This window comes from Plecotus auritus (assembly GCF_963455305.1).
Source record: "Plecotus auritus genome assembly, chromosome: 6".
NCBI lineage: Eukaryota > Metazoa > Chordata > Mammalia > Chiroptera > Vespertilionidae > Plecotus > Plecotus auritus.
Genome location: NC_137773.1, coordinates 127,913,475 through 127,937,790, shown reverse-complemented (window position 1 = coordinate 127,937,790; position 24,316 = coordinate 127,913,475). Strand labels below are relative to the sequence as shown.

The 24,316-nt window shown below is 41.9% G+C and overlaps 1 protein-coding gene across 1 annotated transcript in view; it reads left to right on the top strand.

Annotated features, from left to right (window-relative positions):
* PTPRG (protein tyrosine phosphatase receptor type G) overlaps positions 1 to 24,316 on the top strand; it is a 696,636-nt gene that overhangs the window by 412,359 nt on the left and 259,961 nt on the right. Inside the window, exons 3-4 of the mRNA XM_080675721.1 lie at positions 5,012 to 5,191; positions 18,398 to 18,546. Coding sequence (XP_080531847.1) covers positions 5,012 to 5,191; positions 18,398 to 18,546 — 329 coding nt within the window. The remainder of the gene's footprint in view (positions 1 to 5,011; positions 5,192 to 18,397; positions 18,547 to 24,316) is intronic.

The following is a 24,316-nucleotide window of genomic DNA, read 5'->3' as shown; positions in this document are numbered from 1 at the left end:
AAATCAGTGCCATCTTCTTCATGTGTGAAGCTTTAGGTCTGCCCCCAAGTGTGAAATAGTAAGCCCAGAAATATCTGGATATTAAAATATAACCCATTTAACAAAACTCACAGTGTAGTAGGCTTCTGTATGGCTTTACAAATATTTCCTCATCTTGTTGTCAAAGTAACCACCAAAAATGACCATATAGACCAGAGCCAATGAGGAAACTAACAATGTTGTGTTCCCATTAACTGAATGAACTCCAGACTTTATTCAGGGCTCTTGAGTTTTCCCACCAATTTCCATTTTGGTTCCACCCATCTAGAATACCACATTGAATTTTGTTGTGACTCCTTAGCCTTCTTTGGTCTGGGACTTTTTGTTTTTGTTTTTGTTTTCAGTTTTTCCTTGTTTTTCATGACCTTGGCATTTTGGAGGAGTGTCAGCCAAGCATTTTGTAGAATGTTCCTCAGTCGGGGTTTGTCTGATGGTTCCCTCGTGATTCGACTAGGATTACGGATTTGTAGACAGAATCCCAGAGAGGCCATGAGCCTTCTTATCATTCCCTACCAGGACATGCGCGATGATCCACATATGCAAGTGCCCTTACCCTTCACCACTTGGCGAGGCTGGCACGTATCCACTTCCTCCACCACAAGTTGCTGATTGTCTGTTTCCCTGCTCTATTCTTTGGAAGCTGGTCACTAAATCAGCTGATGCTGGATCAAGTCCACCTCACAGGGGCCCAGTTGTATTGTTGATTCTTATCCCCTGCTCAAGTGGGAAGCACCGGGCCTGGTACACTTCTCTATGCCTCAGGGAGTGAGTGCCCACAAGTGTCACCTCCCCTCTAAGTCCTGTCCTCAGGGAGGGACCCCCTCTCTCTTTGCATGTCCCCAGATGCCTGCCTCCTCCTGCCTTAGCCCCAGGTTGGACTGCACGTTTGCTTCCTCCATTGTGTAGCCAGGTTCGCCAGGGCTGAGTGCACAGTTGTTCACAGTCACAGTGGCATGAACTGCAGCAGCAGCAGCACTTTAGAGTTCTGTTGTTTGGCACTGCTAAATGTCCTTTACGTGGATGAGCTCATATCACTCCAGCCACCTCTGAGGCAGTCACCTGAGTGTTCCCTATTGTACAGATGAGAAGCCTGAGCTGCAGGCAGCGTTCCTTGCCCAAGGGAACTGGGACGGCCCTGCTCCCTAGCGCCCATTTCTCAGCCATGAGTCTGGTAACCAGCAAGTGTGGACTCGGTATTTAAATGAATACTGTGATGAATTGATTAGCAAGACTAATTTTCCTCTTTGATGGACCTTCTTTGATTAGGGAATGCCGTTAAAACATAGAAAAAAAACAGAACTTTAAAAATAGTAGTCAATGCTTCATAAAAGGCACTGAAAGCAAACTTCTATCACATTCCTTCCCTTTAAACACTGCGGTCAGCCTTGGTGGCCTTGTTAAAGTGGCACACTGGTTCCAGTATGCACGTAGCATATTTGCAGCTTATTTTACCTTATCACCATTCAGACTAATTTAATATATTAATAAGTAGGGACAGGAAGATTTAGTTTCGAATTTAACATCCTGATTCTTGAGGTGAAGGGAATGAGCAAGAGTCAGTAAGAAGTCAGAAGGTAGACTTAAAACCAAAATAATGCACAGGTAACATGCTACAGTATCATTAGTGGACAGAACTATACAATTCTTTAATTCCATCTTCCAATTCATTTATTTGTGCAAAAAAAATCTTTATGCAAGGCCATGTGCTAGACTAGAATAAATGTGAACAAGATGGAGAAGGAACCTGTTCTCATAAAGTAACTACCTAGTGGGAGACAGACACTAAGGGATAGACAGTAAATTGCATAGTAATAAGCTGTCCAAAGGAAACCAGCACTCATTGCCAGGATGGGGCAGATCTGCTGCAGCTGTGCGTTTCTCCCAGAAGCCTCCCCGACACAGGATCAAACCTTGATCCGGGGGTTTCAGATGCATTTGTTGAATTCATTAAAAACAAAATATTTCTCAACATAGTTGAGTGAGAAACTCAACCTAAACTGTTAGACCCTTAGTTCTGATATGTTGGCAGTATATCTCCATCAAGATCTCCTTCCTGCAGGAGTCCCAACATGGGAAATTGCTTCTGGCCGGCCAAACTGCCTGTGGTTTCTATCTGGGGCCTCACTGCCCTGCCTTGTAGATTCGGTTGCCACGTCAAGAGTCGGCAAGCTGTTCAAAATGGGTCCAGCTGCCAAAATGTGAATTTCCTGCTCCTTCAAGCAAGTCAGCGAGAGTGCCAATGCCTTTTCCTTCTCATATTAGAAGGGCAGAGTCATACCTGAGAGAGGAAGGCTTCTTGCTGATTTGTGCCCCCCTTACCACGCCCCTCCCCCCCAAAAAAATCTAGGTTTAAGTTAACCACAATCTTTGTTTAGCGTCATGTTTTTAACTTAAAAGCATTTATTCAATGTTTTGAAAAACAAAGCATTCAATACTCTGAGACTTGTGTAACAGCAAATGATTAATGACATACTCCCCAGTCCTTTGTAAAGTGTCTTAACACTGAAGAGATTTATACAGTGTGGACTGGCCGGGGAGCTCCGATGTGAGAGTAGATAATCAATACCCACAAGCCTGGGAAAGGTGTTCTATTTCCTCCACTAATGACATTGGGGTTCTGCAAGGCAAGGGTGTCTGGAGCATGAAGCACACTGCAAAGAAGAATTAATTTAAAATCTGAAGTGGAAGATCAGTTTCAATTAAAATTGCATTTGAACATATATTGGGTGGAAGTGTGAAAGCAAGCATGTAGTCGGCTAAATCTCCTGATTGTTACCAGTGAATAAATGAAGCCACTGGTAGGAGCCCCGATTACGTTTTTATAGAGTGGTGAGTTGTATTTCACCCACGATAGAAGGTGAGGAGAAGTAATATGGACAGCAAGTTCTTCTCAGAGGTTGCACGGGATCTTCTTTATTATTTGTTTATTCATTATCAGATGTCTGTGTTTCTATAAGTGATAGGTTCCATGCTTCCCTCCCGCCCAATTGCTTCTAATTTTATTGGACTAGTGAGTTTCCAAAAGGCATTACTCTCTCTCACATACACACACGATATGAAAACATTGGTTTCCATATTTCGAAAATACAGGCCCAGTTGTAGCTAACCACCATTTTGGTTAGCCACCAAATATATAAACTTTACATAGTTTTTCATTGTTGTGGGTTTTATTTCATTTTTCAGTGTTGTGGGGTTTTTTGGCATCCGGAAGAAAATGTAAAGAGTGGTCAGGACAGTTGGAGCCATTCATTAAGGTCCTGTTTCCCTTCCTTTTTTCCTTCAAATATGTTGATGCAACATGAAAGGGAAGTTTTCTGGAACACATACAATGCACTCAGTTCCTTTATGCCTCATCACAGTCTTCAGGGAATTGGACCAAGAAGCTAAGTGACATGAGCGAGAAGACCTTGATCATTCCAAATTTAGTGGAGTCCTGCAGTAACTACATGGTGCAGTTAGCTTTTGCTAGAGAGTGTTATGGCGCTTGTAAATGATTTTGAAAAGTGCCCCAAGGTTGCTAAGGCTTTGCCAATCATTGAATAAGTTTTTCTCTGATGGTGTCCTTTATCTTACTGTTTGGATGAGGATTAGGGAAAGGACCCAGGCATAGAATGAGACCATAGTTAATTGCCAGATAGCAAGACTGAATCATTTTTAGGGAGCTATGTCAATTGTTCTTGGGGCCATGAAGCTTCCATTAGCATGACCAGAAAGATTTTCTGTGTCCCTTTTTACATGGTTCCACTGTTTATATCACTTGTGAGCTCAATCAGACTTTGGGGGATGGGGAAACCCATCGCAAATAAGTATGCGGTGGTGGGTTGGGCACAGGTTTGGGCTCTTATTTAGTAGCAGAGAGACTTACCATGAGGTATTTTTGTGGTCCATCATGCAAGGCTAGGTATAGAGCAAGGCTCAAAAATATGGGTTGTTGGATGGGTTGGTCTCATCTCCTAAAATCACTTTGGCCATTACCCTCTTCTGTCTGAGATGTGAAGAAATGTAAGGTAAAGAACCCAGGAGCACATGTGCGTGTACATGTATGTGCATACACACAGTACACTTCATTGAGTGGGCAGCCTAATGCGATCTTCTAAATATTGTAAAGTTTAGACTTCACTCTGTATTAAACTCTGAAAAAGAGATTTATTGTGATCTTTCTAGCAAAGGAATTTTTCTTTTTTATCCAACAAGGTACTCCTGGTTTGTCATGTGAAGAAAGTTAAAGATCGGAGACAGAAAAATCTCAGAGCTAGTAATGAACGTAATAGACATCGCCCCCAGCATAGTTCATTTGCTCATGGGGCAGAGCAGCATGTGCAGTGTGTTTTCCTGTTCCTCACTGGTACCCATCAGGGCCAGCGTTATAGTTGCATTCTCTTCCTTTATTTCTGAGTCTTTATCCAAGTACTGAGTCTAACCTGAAGGTAAGTAACTTCAGCCCCATCTCCAGTGATGGAGGGGGATTGAGGAGAGTGCATGCCTTAACCCACCAGTGCACAAACTCAGGCCAAAGTGAGCAATCTTTCAGTTAGCCAAGGAAAACCCTGTCATTGCCTACATCATTCGTGATGCTTCTTGTCCAGTATTGTGTTTCTTTCACTTTTAATGTTTTTCTTTTCCAGTTCAGTAACTCCCAGAAACTAAGAAGAGAATTGTGTTTTGTGTTTTCTGGTGAATAACTCTGACAGCCTTTCTGTTCAACTCTTTTAATCTGATTACCAATACAGTTAGCAAATATTTTATTTCAAATCACAAACCCAGCTATCGTAAGTCACTTATCTTTTCTTAAGTCTTCCTACCCCATCGAGCAAAGGACTTTGATCCACAGTTTCCAATGCACTGACGTCTTGGGAGTGGGGACATGTAGGAAAATGTACCGTGAGAGATGCGGGACTTGGCTTCCTATTTCTTATTTGTTCCATTGCTGACCATTGAGCCCTGAGGATTGAAGTTTTGTTTTCTTTCACAGGTGCCTATGGGCCTGAGCACTGGGTGACGTCTAGTGTCAGCTGCGGGGGCCATCACCAGTCTCCCATAGACATTTTAGACCAGCATGCTCGTGTCGGCGAGGAGTACCAGGAGCTGCAACTTGATGGCTTCGACAATGAGTCTTCTAACAAAACCTGGATGAAAAACACAGGGAAAACAGGTAGAACATGTCTTTACCTGTCCACAAACAACATGAAATATTGCTGGATGTCTCCTTAAAGTACTGCATAGAGCTATAGAGAATGCATAGCTTAGTGAGAGCCTTTACAAGCAGCCCTTAGTTAGAGAAACAGCCTCGTGCTTTACTAGCTATGTGATTTGGGCAAATTCATTGACCACTCTGTGCCTCAGATTTTAAAAATATGATACATGTGGATAATAAAATTGTATCAGCCTCATAGAGTTGTAAGGATTAAATGAGTCAATATATGTAAAAAAATATAGAATGGACTTTCAAAAATCTGTTCTGTCCAATATGGTGGTCATTGGCCACATGTGGATATTTAATTTTAAATTTTAATTCATTTAAAATAAGTAAGATTAAAATTTACTACTCCAGTTTTATTAGCCTAATATTGCCTCTCCCAACCAAGTTTTCTTAGGCTGTCCATTTGCAATGTTTTAAAGCAGAGATGATACACATTTAAATCTTTGTGGGGTTTTTTTAAGTGAATTCACTTCACTTATTTTTTCCAGACTTATTGAAATATAACTGACATATAACATTATGCCTATTTATTTATTTGTGTTTTGTTTTTGTTTTTGTTTTTGTTTTTGTTTTTGTTTTTGCTGTTGTTAATCCTCACCTGAGGATATTTTTCCATTGATTTTTAGAGAGAATAGAAGAGAGGGTGAGAGACAGAGAGATAGAAACGTTGATATGAGAGAACCCTATCTTTTTTACCCAGGCCCCCAACCCTAAGCCTTTACCCTAAGGCTTTAATCGATGTCAAATTAATTTTTGTGAGTGGTATAGGTAGGGATTCATATTCATTCCTTGCATGTGAGTATCCCATTTTCCCATCATCTTTTATTAAAGAAACTATCATTTCCACATTGAATATTCTTGGTTCCTTTGTCAAATATTAATTGACTATATATGCGTGGGTTTATTTCTGGCCTCTAGATTCTGTTCTGTTGGTCTGTTTGATTACCATACTATTTGATTACTGTAGCTTTTTAGTGTAGTTTGAAATTAGGAAATATAATACTTCCAGCTCTGTTCTTTTTTGTCAGGATGGTTTTGGCTATTTGGGATCATTTGTGATTCTATAGGAATTTTAGGATTTTTTTTACTATTTCTGTGAGAAATGCTGTTAGGATTTTGATAGGGATTGCATTGGATCTGTATACCCTGTGAATAGTATTTCACTAGCCACATTTCATGTGCTCAGTGGCCACATAGCTACCTTAATCATATCATGCAGCACAGATAGAGAGCATTCTATCATTGCAGAAATTTCTGCTGGACAGTGCTGTGCAAGTGCACAAATTAAAATAAAATTCTTGGCCCGGCCAGTGTGACTCAGTGTTGACCTAGGAACCATGAGGTCATGGCTCAATTCCCAAGTTGTGGGCTTGATCCCCAGTAGGGGGCGTGCAGGAGGCAGACGACCTGTGATGTTTCTCTCTCATCGATGTTTCCATCTTTCTATCCCTCTTCCTTCCTCTCTCTATAAAAATCAATATAAACATTTTTTAAAAAAATTCTTATGTTCCTTGAGATTTTACTTTGTTGGTGTTTCTTACCACATTAGAATGCATATGAACATTTCGTCATCCCCTTGGTGGTCTCATCCTTCAGACCAGCAATTTTATTCTCTTGTTTCTTTTAACCACCTCTGGTGAATTGGGCTTTGGGCTCTGTGAATATGAAACATCATATTTTCACCATTTCTAATGCAAAGAGCTGGCTCCCTCTTAGTCACTGTTATACAACTACTAGAGGCCTGGTGCATGAAATTTGTGATTTGTGAAATCAGGGCCTATCAGGGCCTTCCTTCCGGCTGCTGGCTGCTAGCTGCTGGCTGGAGCCTGCCGGACAAAGGGGTTGGGGGAGACTGTAGGAGGTTGGCTGGCTGCAGGGAGGAACCAGGAGAGGTTGGCCGACCATGGGAGGTTGACTGTGGGAGCGCACTGACCACCAGGGCGTAGCTCCTGCATTGAGCGCTGCCCCCTGGTGGTCAGTGCATGTCGTAGTGACTGGCCATTCCAGTCGCTTAGGCTTTTATTTATATAGATTATAGGTTGAAGTAGCAGAGTATGCTTTGCTGTGCTCCACTGTCTGGGCTGAAAACAAACATTGGGATCTTATGATACATCTCTGCCTAGTGCTACCTAGGCTTTTGTTGGTGCTTAAGATATGCTTCATATCTTAATTCTGAACTCTTGTAACCCTAACTCCTTAAAACAAACATGTGTGATCTCACTCTCGCTCTCTCCTTCCCTCTCCATCTCTCTCTCTCTCTCCCAATGATTCCTTTGTTCTTACCCCTTTAGGAACCCTGGCTGCCGGAAGCCCTTCTGCCTGACTAAAGTGACTTCACCATCAGCACCTTGGTCCCATTCATGTTGTGGATCACAGCATTACTTTTTCTTTTAACCTAACTGGCTGCATGTGCAACTTTTAGGATCCATTTTCTTTCTCCAAAGCAGCATTTGTCTGAGATTATCCGTGGTTGATTGCTTTAGGTTGGCCTGATCTGCTCATAGAATTGCTCCCCACTCACTCAGCACAGTGGTTCCTGGTTCTGGGCACTTTTTCATAATGTCCCCATAAACAGTTCCCATTCCTGCTTTTTGAGCAGGCCACCCTGTCGTGTCCTTGTTTCACCCATTTGAGTAGCTATTCAGCACAAACATGTGAACTTCTATGTTATTTGTGCACAACTTTTCATGCCACCCCCTCCACTCTCCCAATGGAGTATGTGCCTGTTGTTACAATTTGGAATTTCTCTACCAGTGGTCCTGCTTTGTATTTCACATAGGAGTGTCCTTTGGAGAACTGTGATGGGAGAGTGACCCCTCAGACTACCTGAATGCGGTGGATGGGAGCTTGGCCACATGATATAATCAGATCTTGGAGCCGAGTGCCACCTCAGTGCCACATCTTGGAAGCCTGCCAAGGCCAATTCACTGGGCTCTCTGATCTGGTTTTCTACTTGACTTGCGATGCTTGACAGCCTTCTGCAAAGATAACACATTCCTCTTACAGCTTTCAGCTTGGGATCTCTGGTGACAGGTTTTAGCCAAGTAGAGGGCTCACTCAATGCAAGTTGATTCATGACCTTGGTCTTCCAGGGGCTGATTATCAATCAGTCTGTCACTCTGCTGGCTTCCTGGAGTGATCCACAACTTGTTGCGTGTCTACGAGTGCCGAGTGCCGATGCTTGATCTGATTTTAGACTCAGCTGTCTAAAAAGAACAAACACAGTCTCAGAAACTTCAGAAGCACGGCGCTGAGAAGTAGAAAGAAATCCTTGTTTCTTCCCTTATTCCTGTGAAATTCATGACATCCAACTAGATGGGCCAATATCTCATAAATAATCTATGGGAGTGGCAACTATTTTTTAAAGTCGCAACCATTAAAAGGCAATTTTGAACAGGGACATGGAATTGTTTTTCCAGAAAGATTTCAGCATATGGTGGTTTAGAAACTGGGGTGCAGAGATCAACCTGCTTTGTTCTTTGTATTTATTTGATAAGCACAAACCTGAAAACTTTTCTCATTTTGTAAACTTTAAAGAGTCAAGTGAGTTCATAAATTTTCCAGTATTTTAGAGAAATGATGATTCATTTGCTTTGTCTGTTAGGCACGGATTGTGTAAGTTCAGGTGAATGACCAGCCACATGTGGTTCAAGGTGCGGTGTGTCTAAATTAAAGGGGGAGGTTGCGCCCTAGCTGGTTTGGCTCAGTGGATAGAGCATTGGCCTATGGACTTAAGGGTCCCGAGTTCAATTCCGGTCAAGGGCACATGCCAGGGTTGCATGCTCGATCCCCAGTAGGAGGGGGTATGCAGGAAGTAGCTGATCAATGATTCTCTCTCATCATTGATGTTTCTATCTCTCTCTCCCTCTCCCTTCTTCTTTCTGAAATCATAAAAATATATTTAATAAATAAATAAATAAATAAATAAATAAATAAATAAATGAAGGGGGAGGTTGCTAATATTACAGTGGGTAGTATTGACAGGCAGCCTGGAGAATATCAGTTTAAAAACGTAACTGTTATTGTACTGTAGTTTTGTAAGATGTTCCCATTTGTAGAAACTAAATAAGGAGACACAGGTCCTCTGTATTATTTCTTAAAACTACATGTGAATCTACAATTATCAGAAAAATATAAAGATTTTAATGAATAAAACCCCATGTCATAAGCCACATGGCCTGTCTTTGTTACAGCCATTGATTTTATATCTAAGCTGCCTGCTTAGATGAAGAAAAAACTTTAATCATTAATTTTTAAGCAATACATTTTTCTTCTCCAAATGTCTTTTCTTGAAACTTGTACTTTTAGAAAATAAATTAAGGAAGTAGTATTTGTTTTTTTCTGATGGAAATTTACAGGCCACTTATCTGTAAAAGAGACTGTCTTTTGGATATTAAAATATGAATTTAGGAAGTTAATATTTAAAGCAGCGTAGTGCAAACAGAAAGTAACTTCCCCCTAAAACAGCTTTAGGGCTCCTATCTGTCTTCCCGGGGTGAGTGCTATATATCCAGTCCAGCATAATCAATGGAGCAAGTTGGTTGCAGGTAGCCCACTTCTCAAAAGTTGTCTAAAATATCTTTACAAGACAGATAGCATCTCTCTATTTCTTCCCGAGGAGCCATAACTGTCTCTTGTGCCAGTTCTCATTTGATTTCATCTAAAGTTATTTTCCTTTCATTTTTGTGGAATGAAAAGATAATGCATTCATCAAGATAATCTTGCTGTTTCTAGAATTAGCTTATAGCCAAGGATCACAACTCAAGACTTAGACGATGTTTCTCATGTATTTCATAAGCCATGGCCTCCTATGCATTTTAACCATTTGAGGGCTTTTGGGTTTTTTTTTGTTTGTTTGCTTTTTACTACTTTTTCTTTCATCCCACACAAAGAGCAGATAGTAAATGCATTTGTCATAATGCATGTTACTTCTACTTTCCCACTTTCTTTTGTATTCTCTCTCTCTCTCTCTCTCTCTCTCTCTCTCTCTCTCTCTCTCTCTCCCCCACCCCCCCCCCCACCCCCTGCATTTTCTCCTGTTAGACAAATGCCATTACCACAGTGACTGGCTTACATGGATCAAGAAATAGTTGCTTGAGGACAAATATGTGATATCTGAATCAATAAAGAAATTAAAAAAAAATAGTTGCTGACATTAATACAGTAGATCCATGGTGTGGAAACTGGGTGTGGATTAATAGGTCAGGAACCATGTCCTAGGATGTTATGAGCCCAGAAAATGTAGACAAGGTTTAGGGGGCTGTCACATTCACTTTATTTTACCTGGCCTTTGGATCTTTTTTTTTTTAAATCCTTACTCAAGGATATGGTTCTCCTTGATTCGAGAGAAAGAGAGAGGAAAGGAGAGAGAGAGAGGAGGGAAAATAGGAGAAAGGGAGAGAGAGAGAGAAACATCAATTGGTTGCCTCCCACTCGCCGCTGGGATTGAATGTGCAACCTGGGTATATGCCTTGACTGGGAATCAACCCAGCTACTCTTTGGGGCAGGGGACAAAGCATCAACCAACTGAGCCTCACTGGCCAGGGATGGCCCTTGGAACTGTTATACAGTAGCACCTAAGACCCCACGGACTTAACCTAAGAAATGCAAGCCATTTTTAGCTGGTATAAAGATAATTATAAGATCCTAACCTCAGTTTCCATGTGCTACTGCCCTAATTCAGCATGTGACCCCTGCCCTTGTACACGGAGCATTTGGCCCTGTGCCTCTGCCCATCCACAGGGCAAGGTTCCCCCCAGGACACGTAAAGGCCGGGCATTCAAGGAAACTGTTGTGAGTCCCCGAGGTTCGCAGCTGCAGCTCACAGTGGCCTCTGTGCTGCCCTGGAGGTCAGTGTGCTGTCCCCAGGTGGGGACACTGATGCAGGTCTGAGGGTCAGCGCTGAAGGCCACGGCGAGCACCTTACAGGGCGGTCAGTGGCCGTCTCCGTGATGCCTGATTTCGCCCAAGTTGAAGCACCTGAATGCTTGGCTCTCACTCAAGATGCAACTGCCCAAGGGGGTAACACACAGAAAAGCCTTTAGCAATCTTGAAATTGGTAAGAGGGAGTCTAGTACAGCGATTTTCAACGTGTGTGCCACAGAAAGTTTTAAAACATGCAATTCCTTACTATTTAGTTAGGGGCACTGCCCTCTTTTCCCTTGGATTATCAAATAAAAAAATGACCACAGCCAACACAATAATAGCCATTCGATGTGAATGAGTCAGCAGTATACCAATTGGGGGGAGGGGCAGGAGTAGGGTGGAAGGAGTCAGTGGGGGAGGGGGGAAGGGGATATCTGTAATACATTCAACAATAAAGATTAAAAATATAAACAAAAATAGGAAAAAAAGAAAAAAGTATACCCTTTTTGTGTCAGATGGGCAAAAAATAGACTATATTTTCTGTTTTGCTACAGAATGTTAGTAATTAGCTTCTGCGTGCCACGAGATGCAAAAGGGTGAAGCTTACTGGTGAGAAAGTCTTTGGGTGGCGTGTTTGCCTTCCCACTGGGTTTGCTCTTTCTGTTCCTATTCTGTTGATGGTCGAGATGTGGGTCTCTCCTTGTATCTCTCCACGAGCATCCACTTCTTTGCTGTTTCCTTCTCCTGTCCTTCCTCCTGTGTCTCTTGAATGTCCCTCCCCTGTCCATCTCCTGTTCCTCTGTTTTCACTCTTTACTCCTGTCTTTGGTTCCTTCCCTCTCTGTTTCCTGTCTTCTTCCCTCTCATCTGGCAACAAATGAGAACCAGAGTTGTAAAAGCGTTTTTATTTATTGTATTTATAGACTGGAGATTGTGATGTTGCGGGGGAGTATGTTCTCATTTCAGTAAAACCTCTCTATCCCGGACATATTGATGGGGAGGGCCTGGGTGGTTGAAATGCACATGAGTCCCCAAGTATATGTTCTTGGAGTTTCCAAATATGTTTGATATCAAACCATGAAATTATTTTCATTCTGTTGTTCTCCCCCCGCCCCCTCCACCCAGTTCTGAATGATCCTTCATAGGTGTAAATGTGGGCACTAAAGCTGGACTTGCTGAGGGTCCTCATTTCTGGACGATTTTTTTTTTTAGCTCTGAATTTTGTGTCACCAATGAAATGGTCATTTCACTCACAAATTCACTCAAAAAGAGGCTGCCAAGCTTTCTGATTAAAAGCACAACATCAGTCAAGTAGACAGATGTTTGGAAACATCTGGGTGGTTAGCACCATTTACATTAGGCATGTCCAATCCTGACTTTATAATACCTGGGAGCTCTCTAGGTAGTTCAGGTTTTCCCCCCCAAAAAACATTTAAATTCAATTTTAAAAGACTCGTTCTTCTTTGGGGACATGCTAAGTGTACTTGGCTCTTGACTTTTCAGATTTTCCTATTTTAAATGTCTTAATTTTTAGGTCTCTTCATCCTATTACTGTTCAGTCTTGCCTGAACCCCGGATTTTAAATCAGAGCTATTTCACTGGGCCTCTTTTTGGCGAGACACACTCTGAGGTTTGTTTCATGTTTGCTAAGCTCATGTCCTTTCTCTCATTCCCACAGTGCCAGGCCCTGCATTCACATGATAGAAACTAATATCTGGGTAAACAGAAGTCTAATTTACCAATTACATCATGGGAAGATAAGTGCTGTATTGCACAGATAGACTTTTGTAAATTTAGAATTTGAGGGTCATTTTTAAAGCCCATCTTCCTTTTGGGGGCACAGAACACTCTGCTAGACTGTCATCTGTCTTATCTTCTATGATTAAAGGGTCACTTTGTTCATCTTGTTCAGTTTAGTATTGAGTTCACCCAGAGCCAGGATAACCCTGCGATGTGACCTCTCTTAGGATTTCAGCTTGTTCCAACTCCCCAGGCCCAGCCTCTCTACAAAATGACTGCGGTAAGTCCATCCAGGGCTGCTTTCCCCAGGCCTTCTCCACCAGGCAGCCAGAATACTCTCCTTAATTTTAATCTAATCACATCTGTCTCTTGCTCCTTACCATATCGAGGCTTTTCTCTTAGCCATTTCTCTTGGGGATAAAGACAGACTGTTCATTGTTCCCACCTCATTCTCTAGTCTCTAGTTTATTCTCTGGGCAGTATTCACCCTGACCTCCTACTTTTTTTTTTTTTTTGGCCCCCAAATTACAGAATATACTTTATTTTTAAACACATTAAGAAATTTTAGAAAAATTGACTATGTTGGGCCATAAAACATATGTTATTACATTTTAAAGATTGGTTATAGCCATATCTCTGACCTTTATGAAGTTAGGAAATAAAAAGATATTTAGAAAAATATATTTAAGAAACATTAGAATCACAGTGCTAAGTTACTTGTTCAAAGAAGGACTTAATAAAATTTAAGATTCTTTAGACCAGAACAATAATAAAAATGACATATCAAATATCAAAACATGTAAGATATAGCTAAAGCAGTACTTGGAGAAAGTTTTATAACTTTATATATTTTTTTTGAATTTTTATGTCTTATTTTTTCTCAGTTTTAGACATCATCATCACGACCTTATAGGAAGGTCAAGGGTACATTTTTTATTTTATTTTATATATATATATATTTTTTAATTTAATTTAATTTTTTAATTGTTTGAAGTATTACAAATAGTAGTACATATGTCTCCTTTTTTTTTTCCCCATTGACCTCCCCCCAGCCTCCCCTACCCCCCAGTACAACCTTTACCTGCCCCCCCCCCAGTGTCTTCTGACCTCCTACTTACTTGCCCTGCCACAGGGCCTTTGCATGAGCTCCCATCTGGTCAGCATTGCCCAACATGGCTCCTTTAATTCTCGGGGGATTCCGTCAGTCCTTCTCCTGTCTGGGGTTGGAAGTTCACCTGTTACCACCTGTCCCACGTGCAGGTCTGCATCTGTTGGTTGAGTTGTTGAGGCCTATCCTTTCTACCAACCACATATTTCATGAGGCAGGTGCTGGGTCTGACTTACTTACCTTTGGTTCCCTAGTAATTACTTGGTAAACACTTGAAAAAATAAATATCTGTGCCCCCAGGGAAGTGAGGAGAAGGCTGGAGTTAGAGCCATGTGTCTTGACATCCAAGTCAGAGTGTTTCCCTTTTCACCAGGGACCCAAAGTGTCCCCCGGCGGACACTGGTATTGCGGGTGGTCTGGGCCCCACTCTTCAGGTCCAATAATGGTAGTCTCTTCCCACCTTAGTGTTAAAAATCAGTCGGAGATGGTGGAGGTAAGATATTAAGCAGCTCGTTTTCTGTCTCATGAATTTTTATTTAACTTCTGACACCTGCTGCTGTTGACTGAGATTTTGTTGTGAACATGTGTTTAGCCCACATTACATAGATATGTTGAGCTAAATTTGTAAGTGGTTGGTGGATGCCCTGCAAAGCATGCCACGAATGCCAGGTCCTCAGTCCTCCCTTCAAGCTCAGGAGGCAACTAAATTCTTTTCCATGGTGAGACTCTACCTGCCCCTGCCCCTGCCCTGCCCCTGCCCTGCCCCTGGGCACAGCAGTTTCCCATGATAAGGCCCTGGACACGGGGATGTGTGGAAGCTGCAGCTCCTCTCCCCGGGGTGATGGCCTTTCTAAGCAGCACAGCAAATGCAATCTTTATGCCATAAAGTCCTGTGTGAATTGCTGTTCTGAACAGTCTGCCTTGCGATCTCATGGCAGATGAGTGAGGTTACTTCTGTATTTTTTCCATTTTGTGGAACTAGACATGAGGTACCAAGGACTGCAGCACGTTTTCCACAACTGGACAGTGGTCAGTCTAGACTGAAAATCACACTCGCTGGGTCTAGTCTAGAGTCTAGCGCGCTCTCTCTCTCTCTCTCTCTCTCTCTCTCTCTCTCTCTCTCTCTCTCTCTCACAATGCTCAGAATTTTACTTTCTGGGTCAGGAGAGTGCAGCCTGAGTCTGTGGGTAGCTATCAGATGGGCTTGGTCTCTGGGTTAAGGAATCCTGAATTTGAAGCCCTAGGTCTTCCCACGCCCTCCATCCTTCTGGTTTGGTGTAATCACAACCCATGCTAGCAGTTTGAGAGCTGGAGGGCCTAGTTCTAGAAAGTTCTCTCCCAGGTACCTTTCCTTCCCCCTTTCCTATCCTATTATTCTTCAATCTTTAGCTGTTGCGTGTTAGCTTCCCAATCGTCACCTTATCCAAATTCAACTCTTACTGCTGTTTTAAAATTTAAATGTTTCCTTCAATTTACTCACATTATTTTAAATGAACAAATTGGTTTTAAGAGAAAACTTTTGATCAGCACCATAATGGGAAAACCTATGCTATGTGACATGGATAGACTTATGTAAAAAATGTCTATAATCAATGAAAATAAGTCATATTTATCACAGTTATTAAGTTCTAGCATAATATCTACTCTTCGGTGAAAGGTGGAAATGAATGAGCATCAGGTGAGTGAGGAGGACATATTAGCACCAAATTAGGATGTTATTTTCCTTGATGTGACTGTTGGATAGGAATAATAAAGAAAAGGAAAACCATTTTTCTCTGGGTTTTACTGATCTCAAAACATCTACTCAGCACGTAAGATCTCCTCCCAGAGTGTGGGCCACTCCTCCCTGGTGTGCCCCTGCCCGGCACACTTCTCACCGTATTGCTTTACCATTTCGCTCTCTCTGAACATGGAGCGGATTCCTGTTGGTCATGCCCTGCTGGGCTTGAGCTCATCCACATCTCGAGAAATGAGCTTGACAGTCACCACCATGGAGTGTGTGCACACTGAGTTTCTGTCACTGCTTCCCACGTGGGATTTATCCGGCGTGATTTCCTTCAGGTCTGATTGCCAGATAGGCACTGTTTGGACAGTTGTGGAAGCCGAGGCCCAGAGGAGTGGGGCAGCTTCCCAAGGACACACCACTTATGTGACAGGCTTGGACTCCAGCCCAGGCTTATCCATCACCTGAGCTCATGGTGCCCAATACACCTGTGCTCTGAAGTGACTGCCTTTGGTGCATTTTGTGTCGAAAAAGAGCCCTGTCATCAGTGGTCATCAGAAAGTTGTTCCATAGCAGCTGGGAAAGTTCTCTGTTCCCAGTTTCATATGTGAACAAAAATATTAGCCACTTTCCGAGCGGAGTGTGTGCATGTAGCATGCCGTGTGCTCCAGTGAGAAGTACTGTGAAATGAAAAATGAGATTAATGTTTCAGATTGTACAGTTTCCTAATTATGCTTTAATTATTCATATAAAACTAGTAAAATGACCCCTGACAGAGACATAAATGATTTAGGTAAAATCAAATATTAATAAGATGCTGAGTGTCCCTGGGTGTATTGTAACAGATGCACTCAAAATGCTTTACCTTCGTCCTTCAGATGTAAAATATTATCTATAGGATTTATAGCAGACTGAGAGTAATCAATGGTATTGAAGACACTGCTGAGCTAATTCCTATGCATTTTGGCTTTGAAACTAAAGGTGTATGACTAGTTTACTATTATATTTTATTTTCTAAAACATCATATTGTATTTGAGATCACCAAGTGACCCCTCTCCCCCCACACCCCCGTTTTTGTTTTTTGTGGGTCGGGTTTTTTTTTTTGCATTTTTTTAGTGGTTAAAAAAACCCCAAAAGGATGATAATATTTCATGACACATGAAAATATATCCAAATTGCAGTGTGGATAAATAAAGTTCTATTCAACATAGCCTGACCCATTCACTTACGTAATATGTTTGGCTACATCTCTGCTACAAAAATGAGGTTGAGTAGTTGCAACAGGGACCATAGAGCCCAGAAAGCCTTAAATATTTCCTATCTCACCCTTTACAGGAACAGTTTTACAGCTCTTGTTCTAAAACTCGCGTAGCGTGCCCTAAAGGGGGAGCAGTCCCTTAGCGTGTTAAATCAGCGTAAGAAACACTTGCTTTTACCTCTTTTTATTCTTTAATTTGCAATCCCACTAATTGAACATTCATTGTATATTTTTCAGAAGTTCGAGAAATACTGACTTTTGAAATGCCATAAAAAGGGGTTTATATGAGCAGGGTTCCTGCACTTGCATTTAATGCTTCCTTTATATGGAGAAGTGCTGAAAATAATTGCATTGTTTCGGAAATAGGTTCCTAGTCTAGTTTCTGTCTTTCATGAAGACCTAATTTTCATGCAGGATTGGTCTCCGACACTGGAACTGGGACTCTTTTAGGAAGAGGGGGACCGTGAGGCTACGAGAGCGTCTCCTGGGCATCAGCAGGCTTGGCCTTTGATCATAAACCATTCAATATTGGTTGGCATCTTACATTTAGTTAGCAGCCAGTAAGTGTTTGAATGAATGAATGAATGAATTCACCTTAGAAATCAAGAAAGGGGGAGATGTATCACTTATAAAATAAAACCTGTTTTTTATGCATTTGGATATCACATTCCTTGTGGAAAACATACTTTTTTGGTAGTGTAAGTCCAAGTTCTATGGTCTTGAATTCTCTTTCCCATGTTTCAAGGAAGAGTTTTTTGGGTCTGAGTTGATTGAGGCTCCCTGTGGACATGGACATTCATATGTGTTCTTCTAGATGGGCAAAGGGAATTTTCTTATACTTGGAATGAATAGAAATGGTAAAGTAACCATAATCTGCAATGATTTCAGTGACTTAATGAGTAGTTGTGCTATACTTTTCTGAGCATATTTATCAAATGCAATGAATCCTTTACCCAACCCCACTACCTTTTCACTGCTGTTGCCTTAATAATTGGAAGAACCTGCACATTTTATTTTCTGATATCTTGCCTCTTTCTGATTAAAGAAATGTGACTCTCACCTTCAGCTTATCAGATATATTTCCCATCTCATTCCAGATCTTGAATCTTGGGGTAGACCCAGGAATCTCACTCTCCAGATCATTTTGATCATCAATCAGTTTTAGGAGACGCTGATTCAGAGTGACTTACTCTGTCATTGTCTCAAATTTTCCATCTGTTAAATGGATAAGACATTTTGAGACCATTCCCTGGGAATTTCCATGATTTAGAGTCAATTGTTGCTTGAGAGCAGTCTGCAGCTACAATGTGCTAATTTATTCAGATGGCTTGTTTTTTATTTGTTTTTTTTTTTAACAGGTACAGGAGGAAAGGTAATCATAAACTTTACTTGAAGCAACAGAGGAAACCTATTGAATTTGCTTTGGAAACTCACTTTGTTTCTCTCTCCTTTCATTTTCTACAGTTGCCATCCTTCTGAAAGACGACTATTTCGTCAGTGGAGCTGGCCTGCCAGGCAGATTCAAAGCAGAGAAGGTGGAGTTTCACTGGGGCCACAGCAATGGCTCTGCAGGCTCTGAGCACAGCATCAATGGCAGGCGCTTCCCCGTGGAGGTGAGAGAACTGGAAACTCCAGATGGCGAAGGGCAGCTGTGCTTGGAGTCTTTCCATTAGTGAGATGCTGTGTCTTTACTCCCAGTCACTTTGCAAATCAAATGTGTACTGTCTCTCCCTTTGTCTGTGGAACTCCTTCATGTACGCATGACAGGTGACTCTCCATCCTCACGTTTCCCACCCTGTTTAACCAGAGATGCATGTAGACGTCACGGACATCTGGATTGAGTAGATTCAGGTCTGGGCGATGATTTGCAAGCATTTGTTTCATTTGACACAGTCTCTTTTCCCTGTCCATTTCAGAAACCCTGCTTTTTAAAAATATATGTTTTTATTGTTTTTTTAGAGGGAAAAGAAGGGAGAGGGAGAGACAAGAAACATCAATGATGACAGAGAATTATCTATTGGCTGCCTCCTGCACACCCTCTAGTGCAGTGGTTCTCAACTTCTACAGTTGCTACTTCAAAACTGTAATTTTGCTGCTGTTATGAATCGTAATGTAAATATCTGTGTTTTCCGATGGTCTTAGGCGACCCTGCTAACGGTTCTCAACCTGTGGGTCTACTTTATGATTCATAACAGTAGCAAAATTACAGTTGTGAAGTAGCAACGAAAATAATTTTATGGTTGGGGGTCACCACATGAGGAACTGTATTAAAGGGTCGTGGCATTAGAAAGGTTGAGAACCATTGCTCTAGTGGGTATGGTGCCTGCAACCCAGGCATGTGCCCTGCCTGGAAATCAAACCAGTGACTTCCTGGTCCCTGGGTCGATGCCCAACCTCTGAGCTGAAACCCTGCTTTCTAAAGGTGAAATTTTGTAGGAAACTCAGATGACTCCATGTTTGCTCTTTGGAATATAGAAAAGCTGGTTGTTTTGTGAAGAACAGTCTCAGAAGCTTCTCTCAGTAGGGAAGCTGTTTGAAGGTTTGCTTGCTCCTATCAGCTGTTAAAACATGGCTGTGGCCGTTGGTGGCATGACTGCCGGTTAACTGCTGGGATCGATGGTGACATTTTGCCTCCCCGTGTCAGTTTTCTGAAAGATCCATGCTGCTAGGCAGGAAAACGTCTGGGTGCAGTGGGTCATGTCTGTCTTTTTGGTGAAGTTTGGGAGGGGAAAGAGCAAGTCTCCAAACCTTTATTCATGTTGGAGGACAGAACACCTGCCTGTTGCTAACCTTATTTGCTTTTAATAATGGTCAGGATGATAGTCTTGTGTTGGGACAAACATGTTTGTGGGTCGTTTGGTTCCCCATGTGGTAAGCTTTACAGGTTTGTGGAAGAGCTGAATGGGTGTGCATCCAAGCTTATGGCAGGACACAAACATGGGATAGCTCTTAGGGTTTTGTAACTTCTCTTAAGTCATGACCTACTTTGATAATCTGATGAATGCTTGAGACCCCTCCCTCCATAGAGAAAATGCATGTGTGTACACACAGATTTGCATATAATTTGTAGGATTTCATCATTCACCTTAGCTCCTCAAGCCCTTTGAATATCCTTAACCTGAGGTGAAAATCCCTACAAGATGAGAAAATCTGTATTATTTCTTTATAGATACCTGTGTGTGTTTGTGTGTGTGTGTGTGTGTATGTGTGCGTGTGTGTGTGTGTTTGTTTCTTATCCATGATTCCTAGAGAAACCAGATATAGCTACTTCTGTGAATGCTTCATATTTTTTCTAGTTTAGCTGAGAAATTCTCACTATCAAAATTTTTCAGTACTAGGATGCATCTATCTGTGGGTCTTCTTGTCCTATTCACACTAATTATAATTCTCATGAGTAGGGTATCTACTTAATGGGCTCTCCTCCCCCCTTTAAATTGAATGAATCATTTCTTAGAAGTCTTAGCTTTATTTCTGCGTGGAAAGCTTGATTCCTAGAAACAAGATTGCATCATATTTTTCAGTTTGGGTTTTCTCTTCTGCTCCTGCTGAACATTTCCCATGGGTAGTTTGAGTGGAAGGGATAGTTTGTACCCAACCAGGTTTGCTCCAAAGCTTCTTTATCTTAGAATCAGGTGCGATTTGTTCAGTTAATGTTGTTCCAGACAAGAGACTTGTGCTGAAAAGTTTGAAAACTTATTTTGGCATTCTGCCGTGGAAAGGAAGAACTCTGAAGCCGGCAACTACAACTTTTGCCTTTTCCCTAATCACACCCACTCATGCCAAGACGGGCCTGTCTCCTCATCAAATTTGTTTCTGGGAAAACGCATAGACTATATGCATGTTCTTTAGGAAACATTACTTTAAATAAATATTTTGGTTTTCTTTTGCTCAAAGAGTGCCATGAAGTTCAAAACTAACTAGCAATGGAAGCTGCAATGCCCAGACTTACTGTTTGGCCAAGTTGTTTCAATTTATGTCTTTCAAGTAATGTCAGATGCTAAGGCTGCCGGTATTAATTGGGTTTCTTATCCAGTCCCATCTAGTTCATAGTTTGCTTTATAAATATGATAAACATGTTAAATTACTTAGTGGATATACTTAGAGGAACTTGAATTTCAGAGATCAAAGGTAATGGGATCAAATTTAACTTTAAAATATGCAAAGAAAAATTGCTCACTTTTGCCTAAGACATGTCTGTAATATTTTATGTTATACTAGAGGCCTGGTGCACGGATTCTTGCACATAGAAATTAAATTAAGTAGAACGTGGCTGGAGGGATTGAGCGAGATGGGCCGGACACGCCCTGGAGCCAACCTCCACAAGTCTCTCCCCAGCCGGCCGCACCTGGGGCAATGCCGGGGCTCTCAGGGCATCTGCGGAGTGAGCGGGGGTCCCTCCGGCAGGAGGGGTCACTTGACCTGGCCTGTGGGGATTGGGCCAAAACCGGCAGTCCCACTTTCTTTGAGGGGTCCCTGAGTGCAAGAGGGCACTCTGCAAAGTTGCTGTTTCTTGGCAGCTCCTGTGTTGAGCATCTGCCCCCTGGTGGTCAGTGCGCACCATAGCTACCGGCCGGTTGGCTGGTCAGCTGGTCACTTAGGCTTTTATATATATAGATTGCTTTTTTTGAGCTCTTTATTAATACCAGCTTTCCCTGAGATGTTCCCACTCTTTGAACATCTCAGACTTGATTTGTTTCTCTCCATATAACTACATTTTTAATGGAATTAAAATAAAAGTGTGAAAAATTGTAATGTATCAAGTAGTAATTTATCAGCTTTGGGGACATTATTTATTTGTCTTGTATGTGGTGTCAAAGAAGAGTCATTGTTGAGGGTTGCACTGGGATTGGCAGAATACCGCATTGTTCCTAACAGAGTTGTCACTATTGTGGGCAATGGTAAGGTACTCACATTTACTGGGTAATGGCCAGGGATGCGGCTAAAAATTTAAGTTCATAGGACAGCCCCCACACAAAGAATTATCCTGCCCCAATGTCGCAGTTGTGAGTCTGGAGCATAGGAAGCTTTGCGTTCAGTGGAATCGAACCTTCCTTTATGTGTGTGGCATTGTTTTAAGTACAATTGAATCATGAGGCCTCACAGCTTGAGAAGTGTCCCATCCTCTCGTGGTTTTGCGGAAGGAAATGTGCTTGCCTTATGGGGACATGCACCGCTGGGCCAGGCTCCTCTCCATTCCTCCCAGATAGTCAGGATTCGGTTTTCAGCAGCTGCCTTGGCTTTGCTCTGCAGGTGGAATTTGAAGCATCTGCCCCACAAGAATCTGGATCTGCTCCCTGAGGGTAAATTGCAACAAACCCAATTTTGTAGGTTTTGCTGCTTCCCAGGAATTCTTTGAGGTCATCCACAACTTTGTACACATCCAGAAATTAGACCTCTCCACATTTTCCTGGCTGAAATCCTAGACTTGTTCTTGTAGTTCCTACACTTAAAAATGTCCAGTCTAATAGAAAAATAATGTCCTTGTAAAAATGAAATCAAAGCCCTCCAATAGCCAACATTCTTTACAGCTCAATTAATGCTAGAAAAGAAATTAGGAATTAGATTACCAGCCATACCTAGGAGACTAGACCCAGTTTGGATTCTCAGATGTCCCACCTTCTATTATTCAGCTTTATTCCTTGCCCTGCAGCAATTTTCCCCTAAGTATCTTTTGTTCTGTAGGTGCTGGGTTACAAAGGTAAACCAGAAAGACTGAGTCCCTACCCTTAAGGTATTTACAGTCTAGTCATGACACAGAAACTGAACAAGCAGTCATGTAAGTAGCTGTGTAATATCAGTAGTGATCTCTGAACGAGGGACATTTGTCACAAGCTGGAAGACCTCTGTGGAGGCAGATGTTTATTAAGATAAAAGATTTTTACTGAACGATATTGACTCAGATAGAAGAGATGAATTGGAGCCTGCCTGTTGAACAACGATAAGCAAAGGCAAGTTAATGCTTGGCAAATTTAAGGAATAAAAACCAGTGGCGGTTTTGGTTGGCAGGATAATGGTCCCCCCAAAACCCGTCCGCCCCATAATTTCAGGAACTGTGGATGTGTTAGTTTACATGATAAAAGAGCCGTTGAAGGTGTCATTCCGGATCCTGAAGTCAGAAGGCTCAGGATAAGCCAGTGGTTAAAACCGTGAGGTCAGAGTGTCCGGTTCTAGTTCTTGGCCTACCTGGCTTTGTGTTACCTGCCTAATCAGTTATCTAGTGTGCCTTCTCGGCTGTCCTGAGTCTTCTCCCTGTCCCATACCCATTCCCTGTCCTGTGGTTGGTAATGTAAATAAATGTTCATGTGACACTAATAGGGATTGAATCATGCGGTGTTTCCACTAATAGTTCAAGTTGGAGTTAATGCAAAGAGAAATCTCCAGGGAAAACCTCTGAGAGCTCCATTAAAGTGCAGGTTCATTGCATGCTTGTTGTCTGAGATCATTAAAATCTTGTTTATTACAATAAGAGATCACAGGAGTTGTTGATTTAGACTTATTGGTGCTTTATGAGTTGAAGTCTTCAATAAGCTTAAATGATCCAAATTGATTGTGTGTGCCCTTTCCAGTGAAACTCACAGCTGGTTCATTTCAGCTCTGTTTAGAGCATCGCAGTAAGTGAATAGAGGCAACGATTTTTTCCTAATACATACCAAGTACACATTACCATCTGGTACAAGTCTGTAGTCCCTTAGCTGAGAGCCTTGAGGCCAGATGTTTTAGACTTCAGAATCTCTTTTCTAGAAAGGTTTTATGTGCATATGCCCTGTATATTACAGAGGACACATCGTAGGGTTTGGGATTATACCCCTTGAATACATTAATATTTCTGCAACATGCCAGTGAATGTTTACACTAAGTAGGAAAATACCAATATTTGAAATAGCTTTATATCTCTTCACGTCAGGTTTTACCCCCGAATTACTTTTTGCACCAAAATCATAAATAACGACAGTAACAAAACAAACACCTTCGGTATTAGAAGCTTTTGAGATTCATAATTGCTGATAAAGGGTTTGTGGACCTGTGTTTTAAAAACTGGTTCCATAGCACGGCACCACCGATTTATGTCCCAAAGAGCCTGGTTTAGTTGCAACCATGACACAAGCACGTTAAATTATTTGTCTACCTGGTAGGTGAGGTATGTCCAGGTTTGTTCAGAGGCAAGAAGTCGCTAGTCTGAGGCGGACCTTTCCTGTGCTTTCCATTGTGGCATCCGTTTGGGGCTGCGGTTGTCTTCAGTAACCGCAGCCTTGGTATGCTTCCTTGACCTGCTCCTGTATTCTTCCTTTCCCCCAGCTCCTACCTTCCTGCCCAGATCACACTAATGATGTGTCTTTTATTTTGTGAAATGGATCTTGGTTCTGCTTCTGTTACATTTTGGTT